Below are 25,887 nucleotides of genomic sequence, written 5' to 3'. Positions count from 1 at the left end.
GTCATCATATTAATTCATAGCCAGTCACCCAAGGAATGCTGACTAAGTAAACATAATCAAGCATTAGCTAACTAGCCACGAATCCACTTGACTTTATTAATTTCTCTCTTGGCAGAGAAGCAAGAAAAGGAAGCAAACCATCAGAGACATTCACGCATCATTCATTCAATAAATATTTATCACGTACCAGGTGCCTGGCACTATGCTAAGCTACATGTAGGATTCATTGTGATATTAATATTCACAGCTAAGTTACATGTGAATATTTTAAAGAAGAAAGCAGAATTTCTGGGAAATATGCATTTAAACTCCTGAAAGGCTTTATCTTCATTTCTGTCCATGTGGCTTCTTCCATGAAGTGAACAATACACCCCAACTATTAAGCTTCCAGATGCCATCCCTCCCTCCAAAAGACTCCCATCATCTGTCAGGTAGTAAATGAGTAGAAATTCACAGTAGAAGCATTAGAGATATACTCACAATTTTAAAAAGTCCTAGGAGAATACAAGTGGTAAGAAATAGTTCATATTACTTCACTGTAATTCTTTTGGAGTACATTTGGGTTTTGTGTTAAGGGGAGTAGCTTATACTTATTCAAAAAGTTTTACAAAGTACTAGTACACATATATGTTACAAATGCAGAAGAGGGATGTGAATGCAACCTAGGAATAAAATCCTAAAGGAGGACCTCTTTATCAGATTAATTCCCTTTGTCTCATTACAATGGAGACACCTCCTTTTCCATCTTCTGAAAAGGCCCACTGTGAGAGCTGACCTAAAGCAAGTCACTGCTCATCAGTAGAAAGGGGAGCTGAGCTGGGAAGCTACTATGACCCCTTTATGGCCTGTGGACTAAGGGTCTAATATAGCCTCATTCTCTCAGACACATCCATGAGGAGCCAGTGTGGACATTCAGGCACACCTTGGCACACATATACACCCGGTGAACTCATGCATGTCCCCCCCCCACAACTCACATGGTACAGGACCCTACCCAGGAAGCCCCAATTCCCCCAGGGACAGCAAGCTTACCAAGGTATACAACACACACCCCCACACCACCCAGAAGGAGAAGTAAGAAGTCTCTTTCCCTCAGCTGGGCAATCTCCTGAGGCTGCTGACATCACAAAGGTGTCAACTGGCAACCTCATTGTCATGTGGCTCTCCCCTGGCTCCCCTTCACTTGCAAACACAGGGAAAGGGTGAGACCTTTGAAAGCAGCCAAGTGGGCAAGCATCCAGTAGCAGTCTGGGACTGAGCAAGCAAGCTGCAGATCTACCAAGCCGGCAGCAGGGCACTGGGCCTCGCATTTCAACTTCTGTTCAGTTCTCCTGTAATGGAAAATTGCTTTGCACAAAGCTAGAGTGTTACAGTTCTTTCCAGCACCCGTCCCCCGTCCCACCCCATCCCTCAGCAGCCTTGGATCAGAGGGACAGTGCCGGCCCAGCTGCAGTAAGGTGCAAAGAAGGGGAGTAGTGGCTTCTTACTATGTCCCTTGCTTCAGGCCCTGGCCCTGGATGGTTACTCTTTTCCTTTGGAATGGGGCTGGTATCAGGATCAAAGTGTCCAAGTAACTGTCAGTGTCAAGATGAAGAAGTAAACTGCACAGGGATGCAGTTAACGGAATACCCCATTGACATCCCCCTGAACACCCGGAGACTATCCTTGAAGGATAACAAAATCACTAGTTTGCCAGCTATGTATCTAGGACTCCTCAGTGACCTTGTGTACTTGGACTGTCAGAACAACCGGATTCGAGAGGTGATGGATTATACTTTCATCGGAGTCTTCAGACTTGTCTACCTTGACCTCAGCTCCAACAACCTAACCTCCATCTCCCCATTCAGTTTCTCAGTGCTCAGCAACCTGGTGCATCTCAACATTGCCAACAACCCTCACCTCTCATCTCTTGACAAGTACACCTTTGCCAACACCAGCTCTTTGAGGTACCTGGACCTCAGAAATACTGGCTTACAGACGTTGGACCACGGTGCCTTCCACCACCTTGTGGTGCTCCGAACCTTGTATCTGAGTGGAAACCCTTGGAAGTGCAACTGCTCTTTCCTGGACTTCTCCATCTACTTAATAGTGTCCCATCTGGACCACCCAGGTGAGGGATTGACTGGGTGTCGGGCAGAGGATGTGATGGGGTAGGAGGAATTGGTCCCAAAAAAGGTAAAGTCAAAAGATGGTCAGGATAGGAGGAAAAGCTGGGTTAAGCTGATTGAACGCATCCTTACTGCTTGGCCCACCTCATCCTTTAGTGAATTAGAGTGACAAAAAGGCTTGGTAGAAAAAGTTCTGAAATAGGAATTGAAAGAGCTAAATTCTGGTCCAAACTTTGCACATACACTAGTTATCTGCCTCTGGAAAAGTCACCATTTCTTTGAACCTCAGTTTCTTCATCCATAAAGTTGTTGCATTAATATTATCTAGTATACAGAATTGTGTCAAATAAAATGATGTGTGTGGAAATTATAAAATACTATAAAGGCAAAGTAATAAAGTAATACAGGGACACTACTCCATTGGCAACCTGTTTTAATCTGATTAATTTAATGACTGATTTTTTCCAGTATCTAAAAGTAAATTCAGTCATTCATAGGCAATAGAGAATCTAAAAGCAGTATGATTTATAGAAGGGAAAGTTCAACAGAGATGGAAGGAGAGGCATAGGAGGGGTATCTGGACGGTGAGAGAGGAAAGAAGGGAAAAGAAAAGCCCTCTGATAGTAGCCTTGTTTTCATAATACTGACCTCATAAGGGAGCAGAAAATGGCACGAATCTGTGAAGAACAGGTCACAGTGCTCACTGTGTTGAGTAAAGGGATTCCAATGTTACTGGAAAAATTTCAAGTCTTACTTGGAGACTTCCAAGCTAGTTACTGCCACTCTATCCACCATCCCTACCCTCTTTCCCATGGCTCCTGTGGCATCCCAGTGCCTCATTCCCTCTTATTCTCAGAAATTTTGCTGTCCTGTCCTTATCCCCCATTCTCCCTCTCTACTAATAGTCCTGCAACTTCACTGAAGTCAGAGCTTCAGAGAAATGACAAGTAACTCCTCCCAAAAAGCACAGAGCCACTGACATGAAGTTCCACCCATGTGGCAATAGTTTAGGAATATGCCTGGCCAAAATGTCAGACCTCAAGAACTAGGGGAGAGGAAGCTGTAGTAATTACAAATAAAACTTTGCCCTCCTGACTTCCCAGTGGGAATGTCTCGAAAGGTCTTCTAGGCAGGCCCTGGACTAGAGTGAAGCAAGCAAGGATACTAGGATGCAAAATTTAAGAAGGCACTAACAGGAAGTGCACTGGGAGCAACTGCCTCCTTAAATTTTGTGCCCTAGGCACTTGGCCCTGTGGCCAGACTGAGTTATTAGAATAAACCAAAGGAACTAACTTTGTCAGATCATCTTCTCAATAATACTAAGCATAAAAGTAGACAGGAGCAGTGCTCTTGCGTTGGTTGCCTGGCTTCTCTGTACCACTTTCTCTAAAAGCCAGAGATAATATCTTCTACTTCTCTCTATCACTGGTACTGTGATGGTTTCTAGAGAGGTCTGTAATAGAGGGTGAATATTTTTCCCTTTCATGTAGTAATGTAGCTCACAAATGGAACTCTTCTGTCAGTGTACATGTAACTAGCCAGAGCAAGAGATTCATCTTTTCTGCCCCACCCCACATACAGACACATTTTGGGGGAGGGGGGCTCGAAATAGGGTCTCACTTTGTACTCCAGGCTGGCTTTGAACTGATGATTCTCCTGGGATTACAGTATGCATCACTATGCCTGACTACTTACATGTTTTTCTTGAGTGGTGTCCATGAGATTGCCAGGGCAACCTCCTGCCCAACTAAGAAGAGTGAAATAGCTTGGCTTCTAAATCTGCCACTTCATTGCCCATGCAATTCCCCTGAATCACATTTCTGCTTGTATAGCTGTATATTCTCAGAATTTTCAGGCTGACTACTTTGGACTCCTTGACTCTTCAATTCAATCCATAATTGAACAAAAGTATAAATCATTGCATGTTTTAAAGACTAGAAAGGAGGAAGTAGAGTGCCTGCCTAGCAAGCATGAGGCCCTGAGTTCAAACCCTAGTACCACCAAAAAAAAGTGATAAAGAAATAAGTATCTATCTTATCAAAATCATGAATAAAGAGCCTGTCTTTTGAAGTAGACAAAGCTTTCATCCACTGGCTAATGGGATCTCCACACACATAAGAGTACCCACACCTGGTTACCTGCTCATCTCCCTCTGCTGTTTAGTGGCCCAGATTTTTATCTTGTCCCTGCATGCAAAAATAGGCTGAGTTGCCCCAAATCATACAACTAGTAAATGCCAAGCCACTTGAGGCAGAAACATGGTCTCATTGTTCTAGTTCGCTAATGTTATCTATTTTAAAACACAAATGAGCCTAATGCCAGACATAACAATAATTATATGCTGTAGAACTTTGCATTTGGGACAGTTTTTTCACACATGGTATCTTTTGTTTGTTTGTTTGTTTTTGTTTCTTGCTTTAAATTACAGCAACATTGAATTCTGTGGAAGAGGCTAGGGTTTTTATCTTGTCCCTGTGTGCAAAAATAGGCTGAGTTGCCCCAAATCATATATCTAATAAATGGCAAGAAAATGATATGAGCATCTTGATTCCACATTCAGATCTGTATTAATCAGCTTTGTGACAAAATATCTGAGATAATCAACTTTAAAGGAGGGGAGGTTTAGTTTGGTTCATAGTTTCAGAGATTTCAGTACATGATCAGTTGGTCCTGTGTTTTGGGACCTACGGCAAGGCAGTATATCATAGTGGGAACATGCAGTATAGGAAGCTGTTTACCTTATAGTGGCCTGAAGTGGAGAAGAAGGGGACAGGGCCTGGATAGCCCCTTCAAGGACACTCCCCCAATGCCCTAACTTCCTCCAACTGGACTTCACCTCTTAAAGCTTCCACCACCTCCCAATAGTACTGTGTGCTAGGGACCAGACCTTTAGGGAACATTTCAGATGAAAACTATATCAAGGTATTTTTCCATGAGATTAAATACTTTCATAGACTATCTCTTAAATCCAAAAAATCATATAACTATCATTTTATAAGTCAGTTTAGTTATAAATATGTCCTATTATAAGCACATGGCCAGGGTGAGGATAGGTAAGACACCTAAAAAACTAGCTAGCATTTGTTGCCCTTAATGCAGAGAAACTAAAGCAGATACCTTAAAGCAACTGAGGCCAATAGGAAAAGGGGACCAGGAACTAGAGAAAAGGTTAGATTAAAAAGAATTAACCTAGAAGGTAACACCCACGCACAGGAAATCAATGTGAGTCAATGCCCTGTATAGCTATCCTTATCTCAACCAGCAAAACCCCTTGTTCCTTCCTATTATTGCTTATACTCTCTCTACAACAAAATTAGAGATAAGGGCAAAATAGTTTCTGCTGGGTATTGAGGGGGGGAGCGGGAGGGGGTGGAGTGGGTGGTAAGGGAGGGGGTGGGGGCAGGGGGGAGAAATAAACCAAGCCTTGTATGCACATATGAATAATAAAAGAAAAATGAAAAAAAAAAAAAAAATAAGCACATGGCCATAGCCCTAACCTTCAGTCTTATTTCCTATCTGGCTACCACTTGTTATTTATTGAATAATAAGCACTAACCACCACAAAGTCATTACAATATTCCCTTGCAAACTTAGGTTTCACCCCAAACTACTCAAACTCCAAAAAGATTAATCTAACCTTCATGTTTGCTCTCATTTGGGTCTTATTCTATCTTGTATACATGCACACAAACACACACACACATATGCATACCTGCTTAAACATTCTATGCACATAATATATGTATACATATAAATGTGCAAATACATGTTTGTACACATGCACACGCACGTACACATAAAGTTGAACACACACAGCAAAATTCATTAGATGCTTCTCTTGCCCTTTAGCCAGACTTCAATGGAAGAGAAGATACTTTATTTTACCCTCATATAATGATTCTATTGGGTGGAAATATGCCATTGCTATTGACAAGCATTCTTGGTGAACTTGGAACCCTAAGTTTGCCTGTTCATACCTCATTTGCTATAAAAATGGTGAACTTGACATGTTCTAGAATGGAGCCCACACATCTCTTTGCATGTACCCACATTTCTGGATAAAGAAGGAATTTCTGTAAAATGCAACAAGCTAAGTAACCTTGTTGTTTATAAAGCAGAATCCAATTTAAAAATAGGTTCATTTTAGAATCATGGAAATACTATTACCTTAGCATTGGGAATTTTTTTACCTGTGGTACAATATTAAGGACAGTATGACAGTATGACAGCCTCCATGCTGTTCATCCCCTTAAATGTGTTGCGTGCTGACTGTGTGCAAAACAAGTGCTGATAAATGTAAGTATCCCAGAATCCTTGAACTCAACATGATTCCAGGTCATCTGCACCATATGTGTCCCATGGTCTAGTCAGGCACAACAGAGCTAAGAAGAACAAAAAGAAGCTAGTAGTATGTGCCTAAACATACACTTGGACCAGTCTCAGCTACAAGTGTGGAAGGATAGCCACCACATAGGCAAAAGAGGCCAGTGTTAAGAGCTCAGGTTCTGGAGTAGAATAGACTGGGGTTATGATCCTAGCCCTGCCACTTACTATCTGTAAGATATCAGATAAGTTACTTAACCTCTCTGAACTTCAATTTCCTCATCTTTAAGACAGGGATAATAATAGAACCAACCTACCTAGGACTGTCATAATGATGAAATGAGAACATTTATGAACTGCTATTAGCATTAAACTTAGCATGTCACAAGCATTCGATAAACAAATGGCTGGCAGATGGAAGAAAAATACAGGATATGTAAGAGAAGAGTAGCAGACATCAGCCAAGTGGTTCCCTGGATAAGCAAGAAACTTCAGGAAGGCTCAGCACACATGGAACTCTAGGACAGTGTGCTCTGTCTAGGAGACAGCACTATGCAGCTGCAGATGGGGATATACATAGAATATGGGAGGGTGAATAGCAGGTCCTAGGACTTTAATCTATGAGAAATAGGGAAAGGAAGAGTTGGATATTAGATAAATTATGAACACAGGGTTCTAGACTCTGGAGAAGCAAGCTAGAAGCTCAAATGAAGGCTTGGTATCAGCCTGAGCCATGAGACTCAGGACTGGACCAGCATCAGCGAAGTAGTTCTTCCTGAGTCATCTGAATCTGGGTCTTACAGCTGTATCTGAAGGAAGTCCCACTTCCAGAAGCAGAAATAAATGTACAAACAGCCTTCCAAGGATGAAAGCAAGAATGTCCAACTGTAGGGCAACATGGCCTTGACAGAAAGGATTCACTGATGTGGTATACTTTTGTGATTTAAGAATAATGATCAATACCTTTGCCCCAATTCCTCCCCATCTGCTCTCCACCACTAAGCTGAAATTAGCCATTAGAGATGGTCCTTTGGGTCTCCCAAAATTATGGTGACCTTGAAGAGGTCATGCAAAAGTACATTAACTCCTGAGGAAAATAGTACTTGTGCCCTGTATGAGAGACTGTGTAAGCTCTCATATTAAAGAAAGGAATGAATTCTTGGGAAATCTAATTAGCTAAGATAAATTCTGTAATGTCATGGAACCTTGAAGGAAGCAGAGGTCCTAGAAGGAAATGGTGAGGGCTTAGGAGAAAAGACATGAGGACAATATGTCCTTCCCCTATGTCACATTTTAGTTCATGCTCCACCCCCATCCCTCTCCATAGACAGATTGTAGAGGAAGTCAAATATTTTACTCACCTTATTTCATCATAAGGCTACATGGAGCAGGAATATTGAAACTTTCTCAATTTAACAAGATATTTGGTGCTATTGAAGGTCTGAATCAAAAGAAACCCTCCAAAGGCATGCCAACCAGATGTACTGAAAGGTATTCAGTCCTCAGAGAGTTCACATATTCACTTTCCAAATGCAGAAAGTGCAGCAGAAATAGAAATGTGTTATCTGTCCGTTGCCAGGGTGTTCTATCCAGCCCTGATCAGTACAGAGTTAAAACAGACCCACGTATTCCATTTCTTTTTTAGCCCAGGTCAGCAAGTAGGTGAACTAATTCCTGGCTGAAGCTGTAATTTTCCAGTCATTAATGCTGTTTGAAGGTGAGAGTGGCAATTGAGTTCTTCCCAGGATATTTGTTTTCCCTGGCAAAACATGGTTGAATGCCTCCCAGGATGTTCTCAAAAACTCACTCAACTTTACGCTTTTGGACATAAGGAACCTGGCCTCCTACATCCACTTCCCCTTCACTCCCAAAGTCTGGTCCAGTGCTATACAAGTTTCTGTAACAATGGAAACAGTTTATATACATGTAGTATCCAATACAGTAGTATGTGATGTTGAGCTCTTGATATTTAGTTCATCTAACCGAGGAATTGAATTTTTAATTTTTTGCTTCATTTCAATTCATTTAAGTAGCCACATAAGGCTAGTTTTTGCATATTGATCTAGGCAGCCTTTTAACATAGAATGCTTAAGCTGGAATTTTATAAACTAGTGTTGCATTAGTCATTTTGTTGTTGTTGCTGGAACAAAATACCTGAGAAACAACCTAAAAAAAACAAAGACTTACTTTGGCCCACAGTTTCAGAGATTTCAGTTCATGGTTGGCTGGCTCTGTTATTTCTGGGCCTGTGGTGAGGCAGTATATACTGGCAGATATGTGAAGCAAAGCAAAGCTGCTCACTTCATGGTAGCCAGGAAGCAGAGAGAGAGAGAGGGAGAAGGATACAACAAGGTAGACGCTTCAAGAGCACACTCCCAGTACCTACTTCCTCCAACTAAGCCCCATCTCCTAGTTTCCACCACCATGGGTTTCTATCACCGATAATGGGGATTTCCACCACCAATAATGCCATCAAATTATGAAAACATCAATGGATTAATCCACTGATGAGGTCAGAGCCATTGTGATCTAATCACTTCCCCAAATCCCCATGTATGAACACTGTATTGGGGACCAAGCCTTCAACACATGAGATTTTGGGGGATATTTCATATCTAAACCATAACAAGTATCCTCACAGGTAAGTTTCTACCTACTCTAGCCCAGTACAGAGATATCCAGGCAACCAAGTTCAATGTTTTTCTCCAGTGCCATGATACTTCCTTGCTATCAGACACATTAGTCTATTCAACTCTAAAACATTTATTATATATTACTATGTCCCCAGCATTGTAATATAATGGTGGGGAGGTTTTATTACCGACAAAGAAGTCACAGTTCCTGTCTTTAATAAGACCATCTAGGGATACAAGAGACATAAAATAGATTTAAAAGCCAGGAAACCCTGTCCTTGTCATAGAAATGCCACTGTGTGATTTTTGGGACAAAAATCACTCACTTTTTTGTCTTTAAAATAAGGGAATAGGAGGGATAGGGGTTATGGCTCACTGGTAAAGCACTTGCCTAAAATAAGGGAGCAGGATTTGAAACTCTCAAAGGCTTCTTCTAGTTGCCAGGCTAAGACCTAAAAAGAAAGGTGAAACATCCATGAGGAAGAGGAGAGCAGTGGTCAATAGGCGGAGTCCCAAGTGAGTAAAAGTGATGAGTACAGGTACTGAGATTGATGTGTGCCTAGTGAAGAGTGTCACTGTCACATAATCAGGAAGGATAATTAAGAAGCAAACAGCATGTAACTAACTCCTGCATTTTCTGTCTTTCATTTGTTTTCCTACCACACTATCACTTGAGGAGTCACAAGCCCAGCTGTTTTTATTAAACATTATTTTTCCAATAAGGTCCTAAGCTTTTTTGCCTGTGGCCAGCCTCCAGACCTCAGTCTACCTATGTACACATCCTGTGTGACTGGGATTACAGACATACCACCATGTCCAGCTTTTTGTTGAGATGGGAGTTTTGCCAACTTTTGTCTAGTCTGGCCTTGAGCCATGATCCTCCTGGTCTCTGCCTCCCAAGTAGCTGGGATTACAAATGTACTCCACTACACCTAGCCCTCTAACTTCTGCACTCTTCCACCTCCTATCTTCAGTACCCTCCATTTGGCTAGAACAATGCCCCCACCCCAAGGAACTCAGTGCTCTAGACTGTCCTCTCAAAGATCAGCCTGCTCAAGCAGAGGCCCTTAAACTCACAAGAATCCCAGGACTCACATCCTGAGATTCTGATTTGGTGAACTGCCAGTCCAAGTGTCCAAGTGTCAGAAAAATCTATAGCAATACCCTCAGTTCAAGGGCTACTTCAACTGGTGAATAAACTGAATTGGACTTCAATGTTAACAGCTAATAATGTTTTGAAATGTCTCCCTCAAGGGGCACTTGCAATTTGACAGGGAACAACCAGAAACTGAGAATTCAGAAAAGGACAGGCTACCAGAGGTAGGAGTGGGGCAGTTCAAGGACAGAGGGTCCCTTTGTGTCAGCACTTAAATTATAGTCATTAGTCAATCCTAAGTGAGCTTGGTGGTAGGGCCCAAACATCAAGGAGGAATTTGGGTAAGGGTGCCACAGAATCAAAGCCACTCAGGGACATCTACAGGAGCAGATGGACTGGGTCGTGTAGTGCTTCAGAGCCAAGTCATTTTGAGTGTGTTTTGCACAGAGAACATCATAGTTTCATTCCAAGGCTATTTCATCCTGTATTGAGGTGGCTGTAATAGGATAATGACCCCATTTCAACCTACCAAGTACAAAGTCATCCATGACTATACCAAAACTAATGAATTCAAGTGAATTCAAGTCCTCACACTATTCCACTATTAATGCTAACCCAGCTCCTCCATCAGAGAAATTAAAATAAAGACCAGAGGCCAAAAAATGTGAATGGGCACCAGACAGCTCCAAGGCTGTCAACTGCTCTGCCAGCCTGGCTCTACTACCTAACAACAAATTCCCCTGGCCCTATGTAGCTTCCTCCTGCAGAAGACTAGAAGAGTGGTCTACTGAGAGGGTCAAAGGAGGTGTGACTGAGTCAGTAGCCCCCAGACCATCCAAAAAACCCATGAAAGGATGCAAGCAGCCAGCGTGTGTGGCTGAGGAAGGATCCCCAGATGATTCTGACATGCCTTAACTAAGCCCATTTGGGCTCCCTGGGAATAGTGATCGAAGGTTCTTTCAATCTCAGAAACTCCAGACCCTTCTGAACAGTTCTTCTGGTCACCCAGTGTCATTCAGGCCTTGGAAAGGCAGTAGTACAAGGCTGGCTGAAGCAACCAACCTCAGTTTGCTTATCTGTAACAGTGAAGAGCTCCCCAGTCTGGAGGAATCCAGCAGAGTGAATACAGCAAGAGAGTCAGGGTCCAGCATGAAGGGTAGGGAATGATTTTAGGGGAACCAAGTAATACATCCTGTGAAGCTTGGGGAGGCAGGCAAGTCTTGGGGTAGTGCTAGGAAGAAGACTCCTGTAGGCCTCCAGCAGACAGAATATGATGGCCCATAATAGCAGCGAGGATAGAGAGGTGTGGACAGGTCAGAAGGAAACATATGGAAGGAAGAAACAAAGGACTTGGGACCAAACTACACCCTCTTGCAACTCCTTGTACTTCCTACAGAACTTTTGGCAAAATTCTAAGTAATTAACGACTATATTAACTAAATGTCTGTCTTTCTTGATAGACTAGAAGCTCTATGACAGCATGTCTGAATCTTCAGAAACTAGCACAAGGCCTGACATAGAGAAAATGCTCAATATATATTTACTGAATGAATGAATGAACTATAGAAAATAAAGGGAAAGAAAAAATCAAGGAAAGCTCTAAAGGCTTTGAGTTGGACAATTGTGGGAGCATCACTGAGGAAAACAGTGTTAGTCAGCTTCCTGGCATTATAACAAAATATCTGAAATAATTAACTTACAGTTTTGGCTCATAATTGCAGAGATTGCCCCATTGTTTTGAGCCTGTGGAAGATGATAGAGGAGAACTGCTTATGTCAGGAGTCAGGGAGCAAGAAAAGAGAAAGCAACCCTTTGAAATCACATCCCAGTGACCTGAAGAACTCCCACTAGGCACCACCTCCTAAAGGTTCTACCACCTCCCAACAGTGCCACTCTGGGAACAAAGCCTTTAATACATGGACATTTGTGGGACATTCAACATCCAAAGTCCAGCAGGATGTTGAATGAAGGGAAAATGAGGAGTCAGGGAGAAGCCAAGTCCCACTTTGAGCTTGTTGAGTGGGATGTTCCTGTGAGCCACTAGGCATTTGGATGTTCTGACCTGAAATTCAGAATAGAGATCAGGACATAAAATACAGATTTTGTGATCATTGACTCTCTGGTTATCACCAAAACCAAACAGGAGATGAGATCAGCCAGGGAAATGAATTTAGAAGGAGAGGCTAGTAAGGGCCAAGCACAAAATCCCAGGAAATCTAACGAGAGCAACCAATACAGTACGCTGGGCAGGAGCAACTAGAGGAAGGAAATTAGAAAAGGGGAGATTCATTGAAGCCAAGAATTCAAACAGTAGGAGCAGGTCCATCATATTTAGTTACCAAGAGGTCAGTAATACGTTGGCAGTACTGGTGGGTGGAGGGAGTGGCTCTCTGTCAGTAGTGGTTTATGAAAATGAGAAGCAAAGAGAAAGAGCAAATAATGTAAGCTACCCTTCAAGGAGGCTGGGCTGTAGACTGAAAGAAACAGGGTGATACCTGGAGGGGGAAAATTGAAGGAGTACTTTTTAGGAGAAAACAGATCCAAACATTTGCTGTTCTGCTAATGCAGAAAGAAAGGGAAAAGATATAGAGGAGAATAAATGATGGTGGGGAAGACGTGGTCTACAGAACCAGAAAAAGGAGTTGTCCTTGAATGGGCAAGGAGGTGTCCTCTGTCCTCTAGGACTGCAGAGACAAGGCTAGGGTAAGCCTAAATGAGGACAAGTGTGACAATATGGGACAAGTACATTTGAGGGACTCACCCTGAGTTCCTCTATTTTACTTTTAGTGACAAAGGATGACTTTCTGTTTGAGCACACCATTTCACCAATGTTTTCTATCACAGTTGCATAACACTGGCTCTATCAGGCAGTGATAAAATATCCCGATGTTCTTGAGATGATCATATTTGGGCTAAGCAGATAAAACTAACATGGGTTCTGGATTCAGACTACTTCATTTGTGTTTGTTGTTTTTTTTGTAGTTCTGGGGATCAAACCCAGGGCCTTGTGCATGCAAAGCAAGTGCTCTACCACCAAGCTAACATCCCCAATCCTGGACAATCTGATTTTTTTTAATAATTATTTTTTCTTTTATTTCTATGTCCATACAATGTTTGAGTCACTTCTCCCCCCATCCCCCAGCTCCTTCCCTTTCCCCCACTTCACCCCTACCCCTTTGCTACCAGGCAGAAACTATTTTGCCCTTATCTCTAATTTTGTTGAAGAGAGAGTATAAGCAATAGCAGAAAGGACCAAGGGGTTTTGCTAGTTGAGATAAGGATAGCTATACAGGGAGTTGACTTGCATTGCTTTCCTGTACATGTGTGTTACCTTCTAAATTAATTCTTCTTGAACTAACCCTTTCTCTAGTTCCTAGTCCCCTTCTCCTATTGGCCTCACTTACTTTAAAGTATCTGCATTAGTTTCTCTGCATTGAGGACAACAAATGCTATCTAGTTTTTTTGGGTGTCTTACCTATCCTCATATCTCCCTTGTGCGCTCTCGCTTTATCATGTGATCCAAGTCCAATCCCCTTGTTGTGTTTGCCCTTGATCTAATGTCCACATATGAGGGAGAACATACAATTTTTGGTCTTTTGGGCCAGGCTAGCCTCACTCAGAATGATGTTCTCCAATTCCATTCATTTACCAGTGAATGATAACATTTCGTTCTTCTTCATGGCTGCATAAAATTCCATTGTGTATAAATATCACATTTTCTTAATCCATTCGTCAGTAGTGGGGCATCTTGGCTGTTTCCATAACTTGGCTATTGTGAATAGTGCTGCAATAAACATGGATGTGCAGGTGCCTCTGGAGTAACCTGTGTCACATTCTTTTGGGTATATCCCCAAGAGTGGTATTGCTGGATCATATGGCAGATCTATGTTTAGATTTTTAAGAAGTTTCCAATTTTTTCTCCAGAGTGATTGTACTAGTTTACATTCCCACCAGCAATGTAAAAGGGTTCCGTTTTCCCCACATCCTCGCCAACATCTGTTGTTAGTGGTGTTGCTAATGATGGCTATTCTAACAGGGGTGAGGTGGAATCTTAGCGTGGTTTTAATTTGCATTTCCTTTATTGCTAGAGAAGGCGAGCAATTTTTCATGTGTTTTTTGGCCATTTGAATTTCTTCTTTTGAGAAAGTTCTGTTTAGTTCACTTGCCCATTTCTTTATTGGTTCATTAATTTTGGGAGAATTTAGTTTTTTGAGTTCCCTATATATTCTGGTTATCAGTCCTTTGTCTGATGTGTAGCTGTCAAATATTTTCTCCCACTCTGTGGGTGTTCTCTTCAGTTTAGAGACCATTTCTTTTGTTGAGCAGAAGCTTTTCAGTTTTATGAAGTCCCATTTATCTATGCTATCTCTTAGTTGTGCTGTTGTGTTCCATTGAGAAAGTCTTTGCCTACACCTATTAGTTTCAAAGTATTTCCTACTCTTTCCTGTACCAACTTTAGAGTTTGGGGTCTGATATTAAGATCCTTGATCCATTTTGAGTTAACATTGGTATAGGGTGATATACATGGATCCAGTTTCAGTTTTTTGCAGACTGTTAACCAGTTTTCCCAGCAGTTTTTGTTGAAGAGGCTGTCTTTTCTCCATTGCATATTTTTAGTGCCTTTGTCAAAGGTAAGTTGGTCATAGTTGTGTGGCATCATATCTGGGTCCTCTATTCTGTTCCACTGGTCTTCATGTCTGTTTTTGTGCCAGTACCATGCTGTTTTTATTGCTATTGCTTTGTAATATAGTTTGAAGTTGGGTATTGTGATACCTCCAGCATTGTTCTTTTTGCTGAGTATTGCCTTGGCTATTCGTGGCCTCTTGTGTTTCCAAATAAATTTAATGGTAGATTTTTCAATCTCTTTGTAAATGTCATAGGGATTTTGATATGGGAATTGCATTAAACATGTGGATTGCTTTTGGGACTATAGACATTTTCACTATGTTGATTCTACCAATCCATGAGCATGGGAGATCTCTTCACTTTCTATGGTCTTCCTCAATCTCTTTCCTCAGAAGTTTGTAGTTTTCCTTTTAGAGGTCGTTCACATCCTTTGTTAAGTTTACACCTAGGTGTTTGATTTTTTTGAGGCCATTGTAAATGGAACTGTTTTCATATATTCTTTCTCAGTTTGTTCATTATTAGTGTATAGAAATGCTAATGATTTTTCTATGTTGATTTTATATCCTGCTACCTTGCTATAGCTGTTGATGGTGTCTAGGAGTAGAGTTTTTGGGGTCTCTAAGGTATAGGATCATGTCATCTGCAAATAGGGATATTTTGACAGTTTCTTTACCTATTTGTATTCCTTTTATTCCTTCTTCTTGCCTAATTGCTCTGGCTAGGAATTCCATTACTATGTTGAATAGGAGTGGAGATAGTGGGCATCCTTGTCTAGTTCCTGATTTTAGAGGGAATGGTTTCAGTTTTCACCGTTAAGTATAATGCTGGCTGTAGGTTTGTCATATATAGCTTTTATAATGTTGAGGTACTTTCCTTCTATTCCTAGTTTTCTTAGAGCTTTTATCATGAAATGGTGTTGGATCTTATCAAAGGCTTTTTCTGCATCTATTGAGATGATCAAGTGGTTTTTGTCTTTCCTTCTGTTAATGTGGTTTATTATGTTTATTGATTTTTGTATGTTGAACCACACCTGCATTCCTGGGATGAAGCCTACTTGGTCATGGTGAATGATCTTTTTGATGTGTTGTTGAATTCGGTTTGCCATTATTTTATTGAGGATTTTTATATCAATGTTCATTAAGGAGATTGGCCTATAGTTCTCCTTTTTGGAGGTGTCTTTGTCTGGTTTGGGGATAAGTGTAATACTGGCTTCATAAAATGTGTTAGGCAGTTTTCCTTCCCTTTTTATTTCATGGAACAGTTTAAGGAAGGGACAACCTGATTTTTAATCCTGCATCTTTCACTTACCAACTACTCGTTTCTGGGCAAAAATCTCCATGCAACTTAGATTTCTTGTCTGAAAAAATGAAGATAAAACAGTACTTACTCCCACAAACTATTGTGAAAATTAAATGAAATCACCCACATGAAGATTTTAGAACACACTAGTAAGGGTAGAACAATGCTAGCTATCACTGATTGTCATTATCATTAACACGAATAGCCCAGTGGCTTGGTGGTGATTCTGAGTGCCAGTGGGAGGCAGACAAGGGGGTTCACAGACAGAAGCAGATAGAAGCTGCATACATATGTCCTGTCCTTCTGCTGGGACCATTATCCACAGACAATCTGACTCAGGGGTACAGGAGCACTTGGGGTTGGGGGTAAAGCCTTCAAAATGACGTTATGTAAAAAGCACCTAACCCAACGCTTGGTCCATATGCACTGATGTCTTTTTTGACCTCGCAGTGATAGATTTGGCCTTCCCCTCAACCTAAGTAAAGGAATAACTAATACATCTGATTCATTCAATTAAAACATAGTTAAGGCTCAAATTAAAGTCATGTTAGGCTGGCAGAGTGGCTCAAGTGGTAGAGTGCCTGCTTAGCAAATGTGAAGCCCTGAGTTCAAACCCCAGTACTGCCAAAAAAATAAACAAAGTCATGTTAGAGCTAAGGGTATGGTGCAAGTGGTAGAACACTTGCCTAGCAAGCACAAGGCCCTGAGTTCAAACCCCAGTACCACCAAAAAAGATAATAAATAATAAAATTAAAAACATTAGGCAAAAACCCTTATAATTCTCAATGTACTTTCTTCTGACTGCCAAGATGCTCTGGCCACAGCATTTGGCCAAAGGTGGAATTGGGTATTATTATCCCTATCTGACATCTACAGAGAGGTAAGGAATGCATTCGTTCACTGCTAGTTACTGAGCACCTTTTAGATGCCAGGTCCTGGACCAGGCACTGAGCATACCACTGTGAACAGAAACAGACCTGAAGGTATGGAACTAACTACATTCTAGTGGGACAGACAGACAACAAACAAGCATATGGCATAATGTCAAGTAATGACAAGTGCTATAAAGGATAGTATGGGAGGGGAGAGGATGAAGAACAAGGTGGATAGCTTAGATTGGGTGGTCCCAAGGAAGTGACATTTGAGCTGAAAACTGAATAGAGTGAGGGACGAGCCATAGAAATATGATAGGTGGTGGGGGCTCTTTCTAGTCAGAGGGAAGAGCAAATGCAAAGAGCCTGGGGTGAAATGAGTTAGATGTGTTAGAAGGGGAGAATGGCAATAGCATGGGAAGGAAGGAGAGAAAAGAAAGGACGAGGTAAAAAATTAGTCAGAGATCAGATCACATAGGGTCAACAGGCCGTGAAGAGATTTTGATTTTATTCTGAATGTGATGAGAAGCACTAGAAGGGTTTTTAGCAGGGAAGTGACATGCTCTGTGACTGACAGATTGCTCCCACTGCTGTATGGAGGAGAGAGTAGAGAGAAAAGCAAGGACATGAGTCAAGAAGCTCACACAGTGCAGGTAGAGAGGATGGTGGCTGTGGGCAGGGTAATGGCGCACATCATGGGAACATTTCAGAAGCAGGGCGTGTTTTGAAGGCAGGACAGTGTTGGCTGTGGTCTGAGTATCAGATGTGAGAGAGGACACAAGAGGACTTCTGGTTTCTGCCTGACTTGCTGGTAGATGGTGTTGCCCTTCGGCTGCTGATATTTTCTAAAATGCTTGTTACCCATGAAGACAACCAGCCAGGATCTGGTTTTTCTGAGCAGATGGGTAGTTATTAAGCATTTCAAGCTAGAGGCCAAACTGACTAGACATTAGAATTTGCCTTTAGCTTTCAAGAACCCCCTGGTACCATCCGCTAGCCTGTCACACAGCGGCTCGCCCTGTGCCACTCACACCTACTCAAAAAGCTGGCAGCAGAGGCTTACCTCTGGGTAGAAATTAAGGCATCAGAAGACTTTACACTTTAAATCTTGTTTTATTGGTGAAATGAACGGTTTAATCACCTGCTGACAGAATTCTAGGCACTGACAAGCACATGAGAAGGTACTATGAGGAAAAAGGAAATGTCTATCTTTCTATCATGCCCATATAAAAAAAAGACCAGTCCTCTAACATAAAACACCTTTCGAGCACAGGAATAGTCGGGTCGAGCTTGCTGAACTTCAAGTTCTTTTCCATAGGTTGTGGAAAATCTATAAATCACAAAACCTTTACAAAACTATGGACTTTCCATCCAAGAGGGAAAATCATGAGTACCAGGTAAAGCTGTACTTTGTATAAGCCCAGATCATCCAAAATTTGTACAAGGCCAAATCCTTAAGGTTTCAAGATGTCAGGGATGATTTAGAAAGGAATCAGCGATGTTTTCTGTAAAAGGCCAATAGTAAAAGTATTTTAGGCCTTGTAGACCTCTGTTTCATTAGCACAAAAGCAGCATTAGAAAATATGTTAAAGAATGAGAGTGACTGAGTTCCAATAAAACTTTATTCATAAAAACAGGAAACGGATTTGGCCCACAGGTTGTATTTGCTGGACTCTGGCTTATGCCTTCATGGGAAGACAGCTGGGCAATAAGGAAATGTAGCTGTGAGTAGGCAAAGGCAGAGCTCATGCTCAGAGGACCAAGCATGAGGGACCTGCTGGCCAGATGGCTTTCGTGGGGTTGGGCTATTCTACTGCCCAGTCTAGATCCCTTTCTAAGGAATCATCGACTTGGACCACCCATTATACAGAAGAATATAATAGTGGTCTCTTCAAATTTGGAATTCAAGCTGGGAAGCTCTGTGTCCAGGCCAAAGACACAGAGCTTAAGAAGTGCTATAGGAAACCTGACCAGCAATGTACACATTTTCTCATGTATACATTGTACAGTCATTTATTGAATATCTACTGTGTGCCAGGCACTGGGATGCAAAGGTGAACAAAGAGTCTCTGATCTCAAATACTGGGTAGTAACAACAATCACCTTTGACATCATGCCAACAGCATTTCATCCTCATGCTCTCACCTCTGTTTCATTTTCTGCAGTCCCAGAGGATGAAGGAAATATTCTTTACAGGCCAAGACTGACCCCTCTATTTGAAGCTGAAGACCATCTGTTCCTGGCCCTCAGGGACTTGGCTCCCCTGGGCTCACTGAATCCTGCCCAGGCTCTCATGGGGTAGGCAGCAATTGGTATTCAGCTAGTATGGTGCAATCAAAGTGGCCAGAGGTTGGTTGTGGTCCTCTTCTGCCCAGGTTCCCTTTCCTCCAGCTGAGCATCATATCAAGGACCCAGACCCCCAAAGTTTGGTAACAACAAATAACATTTAAGCTCAAGGCCAGCCCAGGTAAAAACCCATCTCAACAAACAAGCCAAGCATGGTGGCACATACAGAAATCCCAGCTATGTAGGATATGTAGTAGGAAGACCATTGTAGTCCAAAACTGGCCCTGGGGAAAAAAATGACACTCTAACCAAAAGATAACCGAAACAAAATTTCAAAAGACTGGGGGTGTGGCTCAAGAGGTAGAGTGCCTGCCTAACAAGTGTGAGGCCCTGAGTTCAAATAAATTTTTTAATTTAATTCTTTCAACAAACAGACTCTGAGCTCTAGTCTGTGTTAGGCATTATAGGTGTTGAAGATACAACAGGAAACAAAATAAACAAATCCACAGAGTTTATAATCAAGCAGGTAGAGGCAGACAAATTAAATCCATTCCTTAAAAAAGAATCCATAACTTATCTATAAGAAAAATAAGACCAAACACACACATCTAAAGCTGTTCAGGCACTCTAGGACCTGGTAAGGAGAAAAGGGGGTATTAGGCTTTCCAATGGGATCAGGGTGGAAGTCAACAAAGTGTTTAAGCTCCTCCTCCAGGCCCCAAGCCCCTGGGGAGCCACAGCAGACCCCTGCTCAGAACTGTGGTCCCTTCTTTAGCCAAGGGAAATAGTAGTTTCTTATACAACCACTAGGTTCAAGACTGGACCCCTGCTGGCTCCTATACCCAGGCTCCTGCACTAATGTGTGGTTCTGGGTCACAGAAAGTGGTTCTAGATGTGTTTTCTGTCAGTGAGCAACATGCTGTGTGCAGAAATAAACAAGGTAGAGGTTTGTTTCCTTAGGAACCATTTGCAGGAAGAAGTTAAACATTAATAACATCTGTAATTGTATCTGGGAGCTGTAATTGGGGCAGATGCCCTGGGCTCACTGGAGTGAAGCTGAAGGAAGGAATATCATGGGGCCTAGACACCTGTCTGTAATGTGAATGGAGGCTTAAGGAATTGTACTGTGCACAGCATTCACAACAGTACATGGCAGACCTGTGCAAGAGGCAAGGAGATGAAGCAAGCCAGAGACAGAATTGTTTACTCATTCTATAGCATAGGAATATTTAAAACTACCCTGTGGGATGGTCCAGAGTACAGCAGAGCTGAATTTTGTAAACTACCTCATGTGATACTCATTACCTATCAAGAATGCCAGTATGGGTACATGGGTATATGATCCCAGAGTTGTCATATCAGAAGTAGAAAAGAATGTATGACTAACAAGCTAAGGAATAGGACATGAAATAACAAAAAAGAAGTCAAAAGGAGAAGAAAAGGGTCATGAAGTATGTGGGCAAATGGAAAACAAATAGTAAATTACTAGCTATAAATCCAAATATGTTAGTAACTATGTTAAATGTCAATAGACCAAATGTTACAAAATCTGCTAGCTTAGATGAAAAAATCCTGCTACATGCTGCTTACAAAAATATACCTTAAATACAGGAACATCAAAAGATTCAAAGTAAAAGGATAGAAAAAGATACACAATGCAACACTAGCCAAAAGAAATTCAATACACTCGAGGGTGGGGGAGAGGGGCATGGGGGAGAAATGACCCAAACAATGTATGCACATATGAATAAATGAATAATTTGAAAAATTAAAAATAAAATTAAAACATTTAAAAAAAGAAAGAAATTCAATGCACTCATACTAATGTCAAACAAAGTATACTTTAAGTCAAGAAACATTACTAACGACAATGAGAGATGCTGCTCAAAGATAGAAGGGTAAACCTATATATACTTATAACTTTCTATGCTCCTGGCTGGGAGTGTGGCTCAAGTGGTAAAGTGTTTGCTTAGCAAGTGTAAATCCCTGAATTCAAACCCCAGTGCCACCAAAAAAAATCTAACTTCAAAATATGTAAAGCAAACTTGATTGAACTGTATGGAGTAGACAACTGCACAATTGTAACTAGTGACTTTTACACACTTCTCACTGGAACTAAGAGACCAGGAACGTCTAGTAGTAACTAAGAGACAATAGTTGTTTCTGATGAAAAAGTCAAAAAGAGTGTAGAACATCTGTATCCCATGACAAGTTGATGGGCACACATAGAACCATGTACTCAATAAAGACAAAATATATATTTTTCAGAGCACATGGAAATTTTTCTAAAATTGACCTTATGTTCAGCCATAAAGCAAATTCTCAACAAATGTCAAAGGATCAAAATGACAATATGTTTCCAACCACAGTAGAATTAAACTAGAATCCAATAATAAAAATGTTACTAGAAAACCCTGAAATATTCACAAATTAAACAATTTAGTCAATGAATAGTGGCTCTTATTAATAAGAGCAATAATCATGGGACATAGTTTATGACTTCAAGAGCTAAAAATCTGTCTGGTAGGGGAGAAAAGATGTAAACGTAACTAACGAGCATTTGAGGTAGAATGTGGTGCGTGCCTTCCCAATGATACAAGGAGCTACTACAGGTGGGGACAATCACATGCGCTCTGAGTGATGGCTGGGAGAAGACTTGGAGTTTTAGACTAGTTCTTGAAGAATGAGAACTTGATCATACAAAACCTTGAGAAAGAGCCAGTCAGTGCAAAAAGAGTGGTGTAGCAGCAGTAGCTAAAGATCAGGGGCAGGGCAAGATGTGAGTTTAATTTGATTGGAGCAAAGGTGGGTCACCAGGAGTGCTGCACAGTAAGATGGAAAAGGGAGAAGGGGCCAATGCTGAGGGGCTCTCAATGCAGACCAGGTGGTCTGGGTGTTATTCTGAGGCCCTCAGGGGAACTAAAGGTTTCAAGCCAGTGTGTGTCTAGGAAAAGCTGTACTTGGGAAAGGAAATTAGGCAGCATTGTGTGAAGTGGACAGAGCTGGGAAACTTGAAGAAATGTAAACAGGGAACAGGGAAGGAGAACCCAAACCTTGGCAATGACAAGGAATGGGGGGAGGGAGAGAAAATTCAGCAGGAGAAAAACCCAGGCCTCCCTCCCAGCAGAGCCACCCACTTCCCTCACTTCACAGCAGCCTAACAATGCATTAAAATCACTCCCTAATTGCTCCTTTCAAAGTTAATGCTCCAAAATGGGGAAGTGTGTGTTTAATGTTTAGTCTCATCTCTGCCGCCCAAGCCCCAATTTAAAAGCCAAATCTTCTTAAAAATAGGATGAGATAAACCCCCTAGGCACAGGTCAGACCCTCAGAATCCCACATTTTCCTTTCTCAGATACATTTTTTTCTTCTTATTCCTGTGTCTGGCACTTTGGGCTTGTGACTTGAGCCCTTTCTTCATGGAATTCCTCGTCAGATCCCAGGATCTGCCTCCCAGTCCCATTCTTTAGCCTCCTGGGCAAAGCCCCCAAAGTCCTCAAGCCAGGCTGACTGGAAAGAGGTCTACAGGCATAATTGTGTTTTCTGCCTCCTCACATCCACAACCCTTATCCCTCTATTTAAGCATTCTTGCTTGGTGCAGGGTGTCCCCTAAGGCCACTGGTCCACACTCAGTTTACAGGCCTCCTTACTCTCCTCCTTTCCTTAGTAATTGTTATAAACACTAGCTGTGACAGTCCCTGTACTAGCTTGCCTTCCAGAGTCTACAATCTCCTCAGACAGTGAGCCTGCCACAGCATTACATTCTTCAGGCTGTCATCCAGGGTGTAATTGTCCATAGGTGCCTTGACACAGAAGCAAGGAGAAGTAATGGCATCCATCCTGGGGAATGGACACTGCTCTTTCCAGTCACCCAAATCCAACTGCCTCCTCCCAGTCAACTCCTGAACCCCTTTCTGTATGTTCCCTGCCTCTAGTTCCTGCTACAGTTTCCAACTAAACCTATTTCCTTAACTTCCTTGGTCACCTAAGATATTGATGCTGTCACAGAGTGGTGCAGTTCCTGCCCTGAAGTTTAGAGGAAGCTTCTCTCTTGCAGCATCTTCTGTCTGTGTCTCCCACTTCTGCAGAGCAAGCTTCAACATCTCAGGACTAGTTTTCTCCATCTTCAGTCTCCTGTCTAGATTCTGCAGATTCTCTAGAAACTTTTAAGTAACAAAACCTCCTGCACCCCAGTTTTATTATTTTTAAAATGAAGATGATAACAGTGTGTGCATCAAGGTTGTTTAAGAATTAAATGAGATAAAATTTGTAAATCAGTGCATAGTAAAAGCTTAGTAAATACTAGCTGCATCATGACTTTGGTTGTGGTTATTGTCTTAAGCCCTGGACTCAACCTGAGCTCCAGCTCAGTGATCTAATGTGGGCTGGATATATTCACCTGGGCAGCCACCCAGGCACCTCAGCACTGACTTGGTAGAGTACGTGGAACTAGAATAATGCAGGGCCAGGGATGGTTTTCCAAGTATTCTACACGCGTAGCACAACAGCCTGCCTTGTCACCTGTGTCATCTATCAACCCTGATAACTACCGTCAGAATAGGTATTATTCTTTGCACGTGTAAGATGAGAGAGTGGAATTCAAAGAGAAAATCAGGTATGCTGCCAAAGTTTGCAAGATTAGCTAGTGACAGAGTCTAGCTCTAGACCCCTCTTTTCCTTCTTCTGTGTACTGAAGTCTGGTGCTAGTTATGAGGAGGTGATCAGAGAAATGGCGAGGGAGTGAGTCACCTATTAAAAGTGACTGAAGACTCAGGTGGCTAATGTGATCACAATGAATGCCAACACCACCAAGGAGTAGGACTGCTTCTCTCTTTTGTGACTTCTTTATGCTAAGCTCTGCTGGCCTATTCTACAGAGATAATATACCAGAGACATTTTCAGGGAATCTCAGACCTCCCTCAGTTGATACAAATGGTTTGTGATGCTCTGAGGTAGCATTAATGCTCTGTGTTAGTTGGCTTTTCATCAATAAAACAAAATACCTGAGAAACAATTTAAAAGGCTCATAGTTTGAGAGTTTTCTGTCTATGGTTGCTTGGCCCCATCATTGTGGGCTCGTGTTAAGGGAGAGAGTTGTGGGGGCTGAGGGAGAATGTATTGTAGAGCAAAACTGCTCACTTCATGGTGGCAAGAGAGCAGGGAAGTAGAGTCCTGGGATGAGAGATAGCTTTCAAGGGACTACCCCAGTGATCTACTTCTTCCAAACCCATTCAGCTATGAACTCACCAATGGATTAACCCATTTATGAGGTTAGTGCCTCATGATTCAATCACCTCTCAATGGCAACACCAGCTGGGAACCAAACCATCAACACATGAGCCTTTTGGGGATGGGTGGACGTTTCATATCTAAACCATAACATAGTCACTGGCTGGGCACAGACACAAGTGCAGAAAAGGAAAAAGTGAAGAGGACAGGTGGGGTTGAAAAGAGGGAGAGAAAGGTGGTGATATACCTTGATGGAGGCCTGAGCTGTTCCAGGGCTCCACGGCAATCTTGCTTAAATTCCCAAAGTCCTGCCTCCTGTTGGGGATTCTCCTTTCCCAAAAATCCTTAAGAAGTAAAACCCATGGGCTGGTGGAGTGACAGAAGTGGTATGCACCTGCCCAGCAAGCACAAGGCTTCAATTCAAATTCCTGTACCACCAAAAAGAAAAGAAATTCAAAAGAAGCAAAGCTCATCTTTGTGACCTGAATGCAGATAAACTTAGGGGCAAAGAGTAGTCCAGGCACAGTGCCTTTCAAACTTTATTGTGCCACCATGTGCCCTGTGGATCTTGTTGAGATATAGATTCCATATCAGGAGGCCTGGTGTGGGGCCTGAGAGTCTGCTTTCCTAACAAGGTCCAGGTGAGGCCAGTGTTGCTAGTTCATAGACCATACTTTGGGTTCCAGATAACAGCCCCGTCCCCAATCCCCTTTGGCTTGGCTTAGGACCTTGAGAGTTCTGCTGTTTTAGCATCCTGCCTGCTGTGTTTTTCTTCATAGATGACCAAAATGCCACGTGCGTGGAGCCCACAGAGCTGACAGGGTGGCCCATCTCACAGGTGGGGAACCCACTCCGGTACATGTGCATCACACACCTGGACCACCGAGACTACATCTTCCTGCTGCTCATCGGCTTTGGCATCTTTGCTGCGGGCACTGTGGCCGCCTGGCTCACGGGTGTGTGTGCTGTGCTCTACCAGAATACTACCCGCAGGTTGAATGAGGATGAAGCTGAAGATGAGGCTGGGAATAAGTTGGAAGGCACCAGGCGGATTTTTCAAAGCAGGACTAACTGGGCCCAGGGTCGCTTCCCTCAGCTGATTTAGTTGCCAGAGACTAAGAATAGCTGTTCTGCCTTCTCCAGGCACCCTTCTTTCTCTCTTTCCCTCCCCATCTCACCACCACTGAGCTGTTGTAGAGCCTGAAGCCTCCCAGAAAAAATAAATAAGATGTTTGATGGTCATTTCAGAGGTTGGTCCCTTCCTGCTCCACCAGCCTGAGGACAATTCCATGAGCTCAACAGGATGGGGTTGCACAAAATTTAGAAAAGTTGTTAGAAACACCCAAATGCCAAGAAAGCTCCCCAACCAAGCAAGTGTGCTAGTGTTTACTGAGCATCTATGTCCCCAAAACTAA

General features: G+C 42.2%; 1 protein-coding gene and 1 long non-coding RNA gene across 2 annotated transcripts in view; one reads left to right on the top strand and one right to left on the bottom strand.

The window, feature by feature from the left end:
* LOC141413876 (uncharacterized) overlaps positions 1-11,668 on the bottom strand; it is a 16,676-nt gene extending 5,008 nt beyond the window's left edge. The window contains exon 1 of the long non-coding RNA XR_012438854.1: positions 7,793-11,668. This is a non-coding gene — a long non-coding RNA (uncharacterized lncRNA). The remainder of the gene's footprint in view (positions 1-7,792) is intronic.
* On the top strand, positions 1,294-25,887 carry Lrrc52 (leucine rich repeat containing 52). The gene is made up of 2 exons (XM_020175012.2): positions 1,294-2,110; positions 25,252-25,887. Exons 1-2 carry the CDS (start codon positions 1,489-1,491, stop codon positions 25,575-25,577), a joined length of 948 nt encoding a protein of 315 aa, XP_020030601.1. The 5' UTR covers positions 1,294-1,488; the 3' UTR covers positions 25,578-25,887.

This window comes from Castor canadensis, chromosome 11 (genome assembly GCF_047511655.1).
Source record: "Castor canadensis chromosome 11, mCasCan1.hap1v2, whole genome shotgun sequence".
Classification (NCBI taxonomy): domain Eukaryota; kingdom Metazoa; phylum Chordata; class Mammalia; order Rodentia; family Castoridae; genus Castor; species Castor canadensis.
Note: the sequence above shows the minus strand (reverse complement) of the source record. Positions and strands in the feature narration are given on the sequence as shown.